Below are 15,144 nucleotides of genomic sequence, written 5' to 3'. Positions count from 1 at the left end.
AAACATGAATAATTTTAAAAGGAATAATTACTGAATGTACAATTTTTAAATTTGAATGTTTTAGTGGTTGGTGGTTCAGTTGATGTTATATTGGACGTGTGCGTAAAAGAAGTGGAACTCGATGTAGGCCTATATGGTGTATTCCTCAACTTATTCAGGATTTCCGAATGGTGCTCTTCATTTATTTGTAAACAGTATTTCAGGGAAGATGTATAGATATGACCAGTGATCTTTATTAATTCTTATTCCTGAATGCCAATGCGAGTCATAGGCCTATTTGAAACTGTTGTGCATCGACTGGAGTGGTTTGTAATTTTCTGTTTTTTTTTTTTTTTTTTTTTTTTTTACGTCCAGACCAGCGCAGTTTGAAATGTTGGCAAACAAAAAAACAAATCACATTTACTTCCCCTCCTTTCTGTCAATTCCTGTTATGTATGTATGTATGTATGTATGTATGTATGTATGTATGTATGTATGTATGTATGTATGTATGTATGTAGGCTATTATATTTTTTATTGGACAGCATGTTCCATTACAAGGTTAGTAATACTACATGCCTTGTTGATCATTCAATATAATTCTAAATTACTATTAGATAATCACTATTAGATAAATGTCACATTTGGCTTCACTGTTCTTTGAGTCTGGTTCATAATTATCTAGTTCCTTCCCATTTATGTTTATACTTGATACACTGCTATATCGCTAGTTTTACTAAGAGATGAGTATTATATAGTTACACAATTTTCACTATGGCTACTGTTTGCAGTTGTTATATTGTTATTACACTATATACACTATTTACAACTCTGTTTCTTTCTTTACTTTCTTCTTCTTTTTTTTGGGGTTATAGCTTTTCTAAATTTACAGATTGAACAAATTCTATATATTGTTCCTTATATTTAAGTATTAGTTCACTCAATGTGTTAGTCCAGTGACCACCTAGTTTTAGGATGTTGTTTCTGAACACACTTCTTTCTTTATCGAGAATGGCAGTATGTATGTATGTATGTATGTATGTATGTATGTATGTATGTATGTATGTATGTATGTATGTATGTATGTATGTATGTATGTATGTATGTATTAACACTACACTTAGGTATACACCCGGTGGCAGTGATATAATATAATATACAATAATACCATTACAATTATACAATAATTACAGCAATAAAAGAAAAATAAAAGAAATAAAATAAAATAAACCTATATAGACTGTATGTTTTTGTAATTGTTTTGAAACATAATAAAAAAGGGTAAAACGACAAAAAATCACAGGCGAGATTGTCGTTACTTTTCTGGTACATTCTGGTTTTCCTTTTAGAAAGAAATGATTACCGGTACTTCTACTTCACTTAAAGCAGTTATTTTTAAGTATTAATTACTTTCATAATAAACACATCAACTCAAAGTTTTCATATGTAGAAGCTCATTTTTCTAAAGAAGAGACCATGGTTTTATACGAAGCTTTTATGAGGAAGAAACAGATTTTGTATAATAGCCGAAAACTCCCTCTCTTTACTTTTTTATACGAGAAAGTTTGTAATAAAAATATTAACATCCATCTAACTACGATTTTGTTGTTGAAGATTAAGATATGAAAATTTAATGACATCAGGTGATTCTTCCATCCTCTGTACTTACCAGCGGAGCGAATGAATACCTTCGGGAATATCGCAGAAGACGCAATCTTGCAAAGTTCTCTGTATTTACCAAAAAGATACAGCGCGCTTATCGAAGACCAGCACTGTACTTTACTTGGGGAAGGCTTCCAGTGGGATTTTCAAACGCACAAAGAGGCCTGCCTGCTTTACGTAGCAGATGAAAGGCGATCTAGTTGGCGTACTCGCGCTGCCTCCCTATTGTACACTGCATTAATAATTTTGGAAGACGGCGGAGGAGGACTTGCAACACAGGAGACTCAAAATCAAGCGCATTGATTAATGTTGCAATGCTTTCCAGACCACATTAACTGAAATGTATACTCGACTCGTGGTATTTCAATGGAAGTGAATGCTAGGAATGAATTTATATTGTGTTCAATGCATGTCGCATTAATGCTCTCTCCTCTGAAATGTCACAGAGTAGAGGACTTGTTTATTTTCAAGCCTGGTAATGCACTTTTCTCTCCCCTTAAGCGTCTTTCTTATTGGAGCTTTGAACATGTGTTGAGATTTCATTTCTCTTAACAACGAACACTTCTTTATCGCTCCATCCTCATTATCGTACTATCACAAGACATTTCTCATGTCTGTTATGCATTCCTAGCCAAAATGACAAATGATGTAAGCATTAGTAGCATAATGGATAGTATTCTTCTATAGTGAGGATCACGTAAGAGTAGTCCCTAAAAGGCTAATTTCGCCGTCTCTTCAGTGTTGCCAACTAATACCAGATCTCACCAAAGAGGGTAAAGTCACAATGGTATGTGCTGAAACAATCATCATCATCATCCTTGCACGTATTGGGCCTAGTGGCCCGTTACGGTCTCTTGCCAACGCTTGAACGGTCTGCCCAAGGATCTCTTGCCCACAGGATGGTAATTTAAAATTTGGCGTGGAATTCTAGAACGAGGCAGTCTGATGAAATGTGATCTCCAGTTTTGTCTGTATTTCTGTAGGTATTCCGTAATCGGTTCAATCTCCAGTTCTTTCATGAATAAGTAATAATAATAATAATAATAATAATAATAATAATAATAATAATAACAATTATATATATAATTTTAACTGGTAATGGAAATTACGGGAAAACGGCTGAACGGATTTTAATTAATGACCCGTCATTTTGATAAAGCTTGGATTTTCAAAAAAATAGTAACTTTCAGTGATGCTTTAGTTTTCCTACATAATTTTCCTATTTTCCTAAATCCATCTTTCGTCAGTTTTGAGAACCAATTGCATTTCAAAATAAAACAAAACACACACTGAAATAAACAATAGGTTATTACTCGAAGGCTGTAGGATTGCTGACATATTTAGAGTTAAAATTCAATTGGTTATTACAAACTTCAAGACTTACTAAAAATAATTTACAGGTCTGATTCTGCGGTGTGTAATTTTCTGAGTACAGCTGTGTATTGGATATTAAAATCTACGAAACTTGAAGTGGTTTGATGACATTATTATCATTAGAAATGAAATATTATTATAGTTAATAAATATAAATTTTTCATTTATCATACATATTAATGCTATATTGATGATAATATATGAAAGTGAAACGTTTTCGGGTTATATAAGTAGATGGAGAGAATATGTTAAATTAGATCTTCATTTCTATAACTTACTGAGTGACGGCTATATAGTATAGGGCATATAATATAGTATATTTTACTGAAAACTACAAAACTTACATAAGATAATAATATTATTAAAAATCAAACATTTTTATAGTTATTAATCAAGTGGGGTTGGGTCTTTTTCACACATTTAATGGAGGTGTGGTGTAGATATATTTGTGATTCTCTTCAGTATTGGCTCGAGAGAGAGCAAAAATTACAGTTCCTAAGGAAAGACCAAAAAGTATTACTTACTGATAAAATAAGAGGCCTACAAAATTTTGTAGTCTCCCGATCATTTCAACAAGATCTCTTAGCAGGATAAAATGGTTTTAGCCTCTACATTTCAAGCTCTACATGCAGCAGCTATACCAAAATGCTATGTCTATTGTTCGAAAGCATAGCAAACCTGACTTTTTTTTAAACTTTCACCTACAATCCACAATGACCTGAAATAGCTCTCACATGAAAAACCCACTGATGTCCTAATATTGTTACTTGCGTTTTCGCGTTGAAACTCAAAAGCTGAAGGTGGATAGGTTCAAGAAAACTTATTTGGCATAAAAAAAACATTCAGAGGGAGTATGTTTCATTATTATGGAAGCAAATAACTTTCAAAATGTCTGCTATTCTTCATCGAAAATAAATCTGGAAAAATTTTATTTGAACGTCTAATGAACTTAGTTTGCTGCATTTGCTGCACAAGCCACTAGTAATAATATAGTATTAACAACAACAATGTCTTGCTTATCACTATGGTTCGGAAGTTGATGAAATATCATCTTTCTTCTGAGACATCACAGACAATGTAGGATACAATATCAACTCGTTTCACTTCAATACGAACCAATATAGCCTACTTTTATTTTGCATTTGTCTGCATTTTTCGATCTTTTATTGTATATTGGTTATTTTTAAGGAAATACAGTAGGCCTACTTTTTGTTGTATCGTTATCTCGAGTTTTCAACTAATATGTCTGGTGTTAGTGGTAGAATACTGCCTGCCTATGCGATCTCCCTAGATCAAGTTTTTATTCGGTAGCGGGTGATTGTGATTAATAAGATGGATCGGAATAAAATCATAACCATATCTTTTGGCATGCTCTTCAATGTTCACAATTTTACTGTAATTTTGTATGTACCTTTACTTATGTATGATGTTCAGGAATTTTATGAGGAAACATAGAGATCTGAGGGTTAAAAATGTCATTTTTCAATTTATTTTTTTAATATAAAGATTGAACATTTATCTTTATGTCAGTGAAGAAATTTTTACGATATATACAATATTTTGGTAGATATGACCATGAGCGTGCGCTTATTTAGTTCTCCACGCATAACGTATATTTAACGTTCATTTCCCGTAACTTGTATTTTTAAAAACCGTTTTTGTGATAACTCGGTAAGTTTTTAAGATACCTCAGTAAAATTTTGCATGCGACTGTCTTTCATACTTGTAAACAAGATGGACTACAATTATTGCTGTAACATTTATAGTTTATTTAAGACAAATACCTAAACTCATTAAACATTTAAATTCTCATAAGAAATTAAGAAAAAGAAATACTTCTATTGTAGATGTTTCAAATATTGTAGTTCATATTGTTCATTTCACATTCAGAAACAAATAGAAAAAGAATGGCTCTGAAATATTTGTATTATTTTGTGGACATTATCACAAAAACGGCACATTAGTGCACAAAAACGGCCACTTTTTTTGTTATGAAAATTACTCATAAATGGTAAAACTTTTAGTAAATCTGAAAATAATCTATATTTGCAGAAGCAGTGAATGCTGAGCATGTAAAATTCCAAGTTGCTGAGAAATAGAATATTGAATTTCCCCAATTTTTTAATGCTCAAACCTGTATTTTCCCCCTTAACTGGAAAATCTAGAATAATTGATGACACTTGGCAATTTTTAGATTATTTTTGTCTTTATTGGTTTGATTTGTAATTCCTTATTTTACTGGTTTTATTTCCTTTGAATTGGGTTTATTATTTTTTCTTCCAAACTTTCCATAAGGAAATGCCCCACCTAAAAAAAGCCGCAAAATGCTAACATTAGAAGTGCTATAAAATGCTAAAACTGATTTCTGAAGTGCTATTTTTTTCAATTTCAAGTTTCTAAAATCTACTGTCTCTATTCATAATGAATGCATCATATATCTAATACAGGCCTGCAGAACTCGCAAGTAGGGGAACTATGACGTCAGCATCACTCCACTTCTATTGGGGATGATCGACTTCCGCCCCGAGAATGAATGCTGATGCAGCCGAGCGTAACTAGAACGCCGTGACCGCACAGGTAGAAAAGGTGGGTGGGGTAAGAAAGGGGAGGAAAGCAGTCGCTCTCAAGAGCTACAGTTCTGCAGGCCTGATCTAACATCTGGGCGCGACAACCCACAGAGGGCTAAAACCGAACATTTGTTGGTCTCACGTCCACATGCCTCAGAAGAGGTGAACGATCATCCAATCAGTACGGCACTCATAGCGGACCAGAAATGACAAGCCGATTGCTGGCTGCCTCAGCAGAGGTGCACGATCATCCAACGAGTATGGAGGTTTCGTGTGTTAGTACGATGATCCCCCACTCTTTATAGCTGTTTTCAAATCCGAGTGTTCGCTATCTACCGTAGTTCTCCAAAGTCATCACGATGTTCATCGAATATAGTCAATATTAATATGATCTCAAATACAAATCTATAATGGCCAAGAGCTTTTTCTTACATGGCGATTAAAGATTTTAAACCCATCAACATAAATTATTTAATACCGAAAACCGAAGCCTAGAATCGATTGTGTGTAGCAGTCAACGAGCTTCAAGGTTCTGAATTTCTAACGGATGTCTAACTTACAAACAAATTCTAATTTGCAGGCATTTTTTAATCTGACAGAAAAGTACATATTAATAAATCCAGTCCTCTCCATGAATCAAAAACCATCTGAAAATGAAGAGAGGATTTTGGGCCTCATGAAATTTTAATTATCTCTGTGGGATGTGGATGACAAGAGTTAGATAACATGAGAATGAAAGCAACGATAAAGTACATATAGCATTCATCATGAGAACTTACATCATTCAACTGTGTTTTATCATTTAAATTGTAACAGAAAATATGCAATTAGTGTTATTAATATTTTATATTATATTAATTTTAACGGAAAATATTCAATTAGTGTTATTAATACGGTATGCGGCAAAAAAAAAAAAAAAGACACTGAAATTATTGGTCATCTGCTGTCCATGTTTCCCTAGCAACGACGTATTTATTTATTGTATACAGGGTTAGATAAAAGTCCCGCACTACCTAAATAACTTTTGATGCATATGGTTCAGTGACATGAAACTTGGTATGTGAGGATAACCATATACTAAGAACTCAATAATGGTATTACCGAGTTTTATCTACTTCCGGTTTAACCGGAAGTAGCTCCAACTCTCTTATTTTAAATGGAACATCCAACATATTATTTTATTTTTGAATAGTACTCATTAAGAGCTTTTCAAAAATTACCCACACTTGATACTTCTGTACAAATTCAGTGTTACAAAGTCAAGCAAACAGAAAAATGTATCGAATATTAAAATAATAAACGCACAAATAACTTTTGAAGCATACGGTTCAGTGATATGAAACTTGGTATGTGAAGATAACCATATGCTAAGAACTCAATAATGGTATTACCGAGTTTCTTCTACTTCCGGTTTAACCGGAAGTAACTCCAACTCTCTTATTTTAAATGGAACACCCCAATACATTTTTTAATTTTTGAATAGTGCTCATTAAGAGCTTTTCACTCACACTCGATACTTCTGTACAAATTCAGTGTTTCTAAGTCAAGAAAACAGAAAAGTGTACCGAATATTAAAATAATAAAATACTCCTTCCTTAACAAAAACAAAACAAAGCTAGCTCACCTTCTAGATTATGTGTTCAAATTGGTAGCCCTCAGATGCTTTACAATGTGTCACTAGATCATAGAAACCATTTATCGAATGATTTAACCAGGCTTTAGGAATATCTTGCACCACTTCCATTTTTATTTATTTTATTTTATATTATGCTAGTACAGGTCTTATAAGTGTTTTATAGATAGTTATCTTTGTGGTACGAGATAAAATTCTTGAACAAAGTAATTTTCTTAAGGCGAAGTAAGCTCTATTGGCAGCATTAACCTCTGCTTTATTTCATATGAAACATCATTAGAATCAGTTAAAATAATGGCACTTATACCCCTTACAACCTGTATTATGTACAACAGAGTGAAATATCATAAATTTGTAAATCTGTATTCTGCTAATGTGCTTATACTTCTGTCCATGACTTTCCTATAAAGCAATAATAGACATTTTCTTGTAGAAATTGTAAAATATAGGTACGTGCAAAAATCTTCCCATATCGAAATAATAATAATAATAATAATAATAATAATAATAATAATAATAATAATAATAATAATATATACTAATAATAAATCTGTAAGCGAAATTTTTCTGGTAATTTTCGATTTTCCAAAAATAATTGGTGTTAACATGTATAATTAATCATCCTGAAACCGAAAATCGCTTTTTTGAAATTTTTGTTTGCATGTCTGTCTGTCTGTCTGTCTGTCTGTCTGCCTGTCTGTCTATCTGTCTGTCTGTCTGTCTGGATGTTTGTTACCTTTTCACGCGATAATGGCTGAACGGATTTCGATGAAAATTGGAACATAAATTAAGTTCGTTGTAACTTAGATTTTAGTCTATATGGCATTCAAAATACTTTATTTAAAATGTGGGTTATAAGGGGCCTGAATTAAATAAACCGAAATATCTCGCTTATTATTGATTTTTGTGAAAAATGTTACATAACAAAAGTTTCTTTAAAAATGATTTCCGATAAGTTTTATCCCAGGCAAAATTTTGATAGGACTGATATTTAAGCCTGTCTGTCTGTCTGGATGTTTGTTACCTTTTCACGCGATAATGGCTGAACGGATTTCGATGAAAATTGGAATATAAATTAAGTTCGTTGTAACTTAGATTTTAGGCTATATGACATTCAAAATACTTTATTTGAAAGGGGGGTTATAAGGGGGCCTGTATTAAATAAATCGAAATGTCTCGCTTATTATTGATTTTTGTGATAAATGTGACATAACAAAAGTTTCTTTAAACATTATTTCCGATAAGTTTTATTCCAGGCAAAATTTTGATAGGACTGATATTTAAGGATATACAAGAGTTTTAAAATAACAATACAATACATTTTCAACGTCGCCTCAGATTATAGCGTCGTTGTTCCGTAATTCCTATGTGGAAAATATAAAATTTTTCAGTAGGAAGAATAAATAGATTCATTCTATGGCAATGGTACATAGGAGATCGTGAATTCTTACATTTTCGAAAGAAAGAAATATAATTACATATAGGAGATTGTATTATTTGCTGTATAGGCCTAACTATTTAAGTTATTTAATAGAGCAAAAATCTGAAAATCGATATGTCACGAAGGAGTTACTGGAGGAACAGCATCGATGGCTATAATGAAATTAAAACAAATGACTCCGTCTATTTAAGGCAGCCTTAATATATATTTAAATTTGTCTGTTTGTATGAAGTAATCTCAGAAGCTAATTTGGATAATTCCTTCACTACTTGAAATTTTTAGTTTCTCTAGATGGATGTAATACTACATATAAGGAATGAGGTAAGATGAAACTAGATCTTTACGCACAGAAAAATTATCTTCGTACACAATCCACTCTATTAATTTGGAGTGATTTATTAAAGATGCATTCAAGACTAATTTAGAAAAATGTTAAACGGATTATCGTTGCATCAAAAATGAATGTTTTCTGAACCAAATGATCATATTTTAATTATTTGTACGGTATGTAATAACAAATAAGAAATATGTTAAAGGAATTATCATTGCACCAAATGAGTGGTCTCTGGACCAAAATGATCGCATTTTAATTACTTAAATACAATTTAAATTAAGTAACATATTAAACTATTTATCCTTCTATCAAACACGAATGTTCCCTGGGGGAGATGTCCTATTTTAATTATGTAATTACTTTATATTTATTTCTAACAAGTGCAGCGGAGCGCACGGGTACGGCTAGTATACAATATAAGCATAAGTACTCTCTTTCCAGCTAAAGATTGAAGTAAATGTAAATAAATGCACGTGGCATAATGGTTCCTGATTGGCTATTGGACGCACAACGCCTCCAAACTTATGCTTGTCATCTTCTTCCTCACATTAAAATAGTTCCTTCTAAGATAATAAAATGTATAAAATACATGGAATACGAGTGAATTAAACATGCTTATAAGAACACTTTGTTACGATTTAAACAACATGTTTATATTAGTGGTTTCAGACATTGCATGTTAAATCATTGTAACGTGTATAATGGCAACGCGCATGCGTAATAGGCATTAAATCCCTCCCAAGGTGACTTGCAGCTTCAGCACAGCTGGTGTAACACAGTGCGAGATTCAGTGTTGCCAACCTCAAATAAATTTCTGTAGAATTAAAGAAATTCTCCACTCTTCAAAGAATCACTAATCTACAGAAAAAGAAAATCCACTATTCCCAGTAGAGATATAATAAATATTAACCCTCTGTGAGCATTTTACGGGTTAGTTCAATGAATATGTTGAAATGTCTGCAATATATCAGACGTTGGTTGCTCTGCGTGATCACTTGCTGAAAATAATGCGCCCTGGTGGCTGCTTTGGTAGCTAGCTTGCGATTGCGGAGTAATACATTTCGATTTGTTTACGTCTACTTCAATCTTTAGTTGGAAAGAGAGTAGTAACTTACATATTTTTACTTGTAAATCCGAACTCTTGTTACGTACCTAACTCTAAGACTTTTACTTCCATATACTGTATAGTTCCTGAATAAAGCCAGGGTATAAAAATGTAATCGAAGTGCACATGGTTTGTGTAAGTTCAGCAGACCATTAACGTTTCTTAGATGCCAACTATTTGACTAAATCTTAAGCTATAGAGACTGCCAGGTTCCTATTCAACTCCCGACTACAAAACCATACCGCAAGAGTCGCGCCACATCTCTATTGAGTGAAAGCAGCTGTGGGAGGTGGCTTTCATTCCCTCGGAAAACTTTAATCGAAGTACGTTTCAGAATGCACGAGGGAATTATAAATTATTTCCACTTAAATCTCCCCGCAGCAAATGTTAATTTCTTCCAAGCATATACGATGATTTAATGTTTTCAAACCGGTTTAAAAGAAAATCCTTCAATAGTGAACTTGAGAGGGATTTTGAGATAAAATTCTCAACCCATTAAACAGTCCTGTGTATGTTATATATGTCTCAAACCTTGAATTCAAATAAGATAAATGATATATACAGATAATATAAAATGTAGCAACTTCACTTTCAAGCGTGAAAGGTATTACATTTACAATGCCGTGATTTAAATAAGCAGTCGTCATAATTCTCCGAACTCGCCTGCATAGTGTATATTGCAACTGAAATTGCCGATGCACTTACATCGTGTTGTAAATTATATATGAATTCAGTTGAGCAGAACTTGTTATATTTTAATCCCTTATAAGGTATGCTCTTTCGTATTGTGTATTTTCTCTACACGTTAAAGTCTGTCTGAATTTCCGTCTCTCTGTGTCTACTTCATGATTCTAATATACAATAGTAATATACGTTACAAGAGCGGTATGTTGACGTTTTCATGGTCGAGGAAAAGATTGAAAAAGCGAAACGTAGTTGAGCTTTTTTAATTTCCGAGAACATTAAAACAAACATACCGCTCGTGTATCGTACATTATTTTATGCGAAGATCGTTTATTACATACCTGAAAGACGAATTTCTAATTAGTTGCAATGAAATCTCCATGTTGGTTTCTGTTTAATGACGCCAACTTCGGAACACCAAAATATCTTTCTTCAACATTGTTGCTGTAAAATGTTTTCTGTGTTTACTATACTCCAGCAGGCCGTGATATACGTCTGTCTTCCCCCCCCCCCCCAGTCTATAAATGCGAACTTAAAACAAACGGTAAGGTTATGTAATGATTTATTTTTCATTTTAATATTTTAACAATATTATTTATATAACATATTGCAGTAATAACATCGGCATCTGGAATCTCGTTGATTTTTTCACGGCTTCCTTAATGTTACTTGTATCAGGAATGCAATAAGTTTCGTGGAGTAGTAGACTTTACTTAATTTTTGCAAATATTTAAAAACAATAATTAACATTGCAATTTAGGTGAAATTGCAGTGGTAAGTTTCCAATTTATAATTATTACTATGTTAAACGTCTCTAAAAATAATATGTTAAAAGCCTAAAGCAGTAAAATGAATGTCGCGCTTAAGCGGAAAGAAGAGGGAAATTGTTATGTGTGATACGTTGGGAATACTGAATGTGATATTTCACACTTACTGCGTATTGGTTCTGTGCGGAAAACAAGCAAATACGCACGATCTCGCACAAAATAATATGCAACACGCTTCAGACTGAATTTAATAAAATTCATCAATCAATCAATTTAGGGCAGCGTTTCTCAAACGTTTATGAAGTGGGGACCACTTTTTTAAGTCAGAACAGTTCCGCGGACCACCTTACTCTTGTTCCCTTCGAAAGAAAATTTATAATTTATGTAGCATATTTTAATGACCAGTATACGTACATTTTAATGTAAAAATAATTAATTAAAATTAATGTAATTCAATTAATTTTATATTAGTATTAACTAATTAAGTTAATGTTAATGGAATAAAATTTCTTATATCGTCATTTTCAAACATAAAAATAAAAAAGTTAATGCAGAAACATTCCTGATTTTCAACAAGTAAAGATGCAATTTGCATGTTCTATTATTGGTGTACGACGTAAAATACGTGACCATTTGAATGTGCAGACTGGGTGTCAGCAAAACTATTAAGAAAGTCATAAATACATGAAAAGGTTCGGTACTTTGGTCCTGTTATGAATTCGGGTGGTCCCTAGCTGGGTAACAGGCACAGCGCCAGATTTACACGGAAAAAATGGCGAGAAAGACCCGTTCATAGAGCTTTAAATCCCTCTTTTGTTGCTGAGAGTAGAGTGGGAAGGCGATAGACGGGTAGGTTAAATAAATTTCATAAAATATCAGTACTGGGAGAAAAAGTGAAAGACGATTGCCATGTGTCATTTACAAACTCTGAGATTTTCAGCTATATTGTGATACACAATTCAATTGAATTTTATTTTTTCTTCTGTCTTTTTTGAAGGACCACACGGGCAGACCTCGAAGACCAAAGGGGGTCCGCGGACCATAGTTTGAGAAACGCTGATTTAGGGCATTTCAAAACCTAAGTGGTTTTTAGCCTCATTCAGAATATATCGCCATTCATCTCTATTCTCTGCATCTTCTTGTCGTTCTCCCACTGTATAAAGATTATCATATAGGCTACTTGGTCCTGCCAACGGAGACGAGGTCTACCAAGAGGTCTCGTACATCTTGGAGAATAGTCGAAAGCTTTCCGTAGAAGAGAGTCTTCATCACGCCGTAGAACGTGTCCAAGCCAACGTAGTCTTCGACTTTTTATTAAGGCTATTATGTCCGGATCTTTATAAATATCCCTTAGTTCCCTGTTGTTCAAAATTCTCCATGTGTTATTTTCTTGAATGGAACCAAAAATCTTCCTCAAGATTTTCTCCTCAAAAGTAAAAAGGGATTTTTTTTTTTTTTTTTTTTTTTTTTTGTTAATATCCAAGTTTCACAGCAATATAGGAAAGTTGGCAGGATTATTGTTTTATAGCATCTTAATTTTGATAATCTAGAAAGAAGTTTGGAACTAAGCAATTTATGAAGGGAGTAGTAACATGTATTTGCCGTAACGAGTTTATGTTCAATTTCTTTCCCAAAGAAGCCTGTTTCATTAATTATACTTCCTAAGTATTTAAATTCAGTAACTTTTTGAAACTCCCAATCATCTATTATAAGTGACCTTCTATTATTTGAGAATCGTGATATATTCATGTATTTAGTTTTATCAGAATTAATTTTTAACCCTGTTATTCTTGTTTCTTCTACTAAGAGTCTAAAAAGTTTCTTGATATCATCTTCTGTTTGTCGTAGAAGGACAATATCATCAGCATATGCTAATAAATTAATTTTACCATTGCCCAATGATATTCCAATATTTTCATTCCTAAGTTTCTGTAATTCAATGGGAATAATTAACACCATTATGAAACCTTCCCTAGTACAAAGGCATATTCGAATTCGCCTTTACAAGACCTTGGCGAGACCTGTACTTTGTTACGGCAGTGAGGCATGGACATTGAGGAAGAAAGACGAAAGCAGAATAACGGCTAATGAGATATACAGCGGGATATACGAAATGGGATCACAAACGCAATGAAGATGTAATGGAAGAATTACAACTAGAACCTGTAATTAATCACGTAAAACATTATCAGAACAACTGGATAAATCATCTGCATCGCATGCATAGAGACAAAATCCCAAAGTCATGCTCCACTATCGTCCAAGCGGGAAGAGATCTCTCGGTCGTCCAAAGAAGCGCTGGATTGAAAATTCAACTGTGAGATCGTAACAGGCCATTTGGCCTAATACTTGAAGGGAAGAAGAAGAAGAAGGAGAAGAAGAAGAAGAAGAAGTTTCTATAATGGCTTTTCTAAGACAAAATTAAAAAGTGTGGGTGACAAACCATCTCCCTGTCTCACTCCAGCCTGAACTTCAAAACTATCCGAAATAACAGTTCCAACTTTAATTTTACATTTCGAATTACTCATGCAGTCCTTTATTAATTGTATTAATTTTTGTGGTATGCCAAACTCTGTCAAAACTGATCGTAAATATTTTCATACCTGATCAAAATTGCTCTCACGAATTTATAAAAGTGCAAAAAGCTATTTATTACAGATATAAATATTAGTTGTTATCGGCCAGGTTAGAAGACGAGAAAACCAAATGTAAAGGAAACCATGACAACGTACCAAACACCGAGACTTCAAATTTAACAATTTCATTTCATCTGTAGACACTGCATAATCGGACTCATCAATGATTAACCCACATCCGTGCACACGTCTGGATCAGAGGCTGTACTCACCTTGATGTGGTAGGAGTTGAGCTTGTGGCGAGGCAGGGAGTTGAAGGAGCTGAAATCCTGGCGCCTTGAGAAGATGCCGTTACCTCCGGTGCTGCCATGGCTGCGGAAAGACCACAAGGATAGCATTACGCTAAATGTTTAGCAAGAAACCATAGGCAAATATTATACACACGCTTCTCATGTGGCTGCAAGTTCAAGACGTAACTTCCACTAAAATAAACAGCCTTTATCTAGGGATATATAATATTTCAACATTTAAACACAAAAATATAAAGTTCTTGCATTCAAAAGATTTAGTAGTTTTAGCGGTGTCCCCTACCGTGCTAACCACACGACTATGTAGATATGCAATGTGCTTGTCAGCGTTGGTTCACAGATACATAATACCCTTCTCTATACTGCATTGGTTTGGAAAGAGAATGTAAAATAATATGACGAAGAAAGGAAACCTGAGGTAACTACAACTGTTATCCATATTTCACAGAGGCAACATTATTTAAAATAGACGAGTTAAATATGTGGAATTTCTGAGGATGATATAAAAAAACACTGAAATTGATAATTGTCATTATCCATGATAATGTCAATAAATTATGTTCCTTTTTTTATCCACTTCATATACACAGGAAAAAAATAATGAAAAACGGCAATCGATTCTTCGATATACGGTCTGATAATGACAACCTTTAATTACTGACAAAAACCCTTAGCATCCTATCTCCATTTGGGATAGGGATTCATTGAATTGTA

General features: G+C 33.4%; 1 protein-coding gene across 2 annotated transcripts in view; it reads right to left on the bottom strand.

The window, feature by feature from the left end:
- LOC138710940 (headcase protein-like) overlaps positions 1-15,144 on the bottom strand; it is a 658,198-nt gene that overhangs the window by 317,253 nt on the left and 325,801 nt on the right. For both annotated transcript variants that reach the window (XM_069842144.1, XM_069842145.1), the window contains one exon: positions 14,395-14,494. In XM_069842144.1, the coding sequence (XP_069698245.1) occupies positions 14,395-14,494 (100 nt within the window). The remainder of the gene's footprint in view (positions 1-14,394; positions 14,495-15,144) is intronic.

This window comes from Periplaneta americana, chromosome 12 (genome assembly GCF_040183065.1).
Source record: "Periplaneta americana isolate PAMFEO1 chromosome 12, P.americana_PAMFEO1_priV1, whole genome shotgun sequence".
Taxonomy (NCBI): domain Eukaryota; kingdom Metazoa; phylum Arthropoda; class Insecta; order Blattodea; family Blattidae; genus Periplaneta; species Periplaneta americana.
This window is presented reverse-complemented; position numbering and strand designations above follow the sequence as displayed.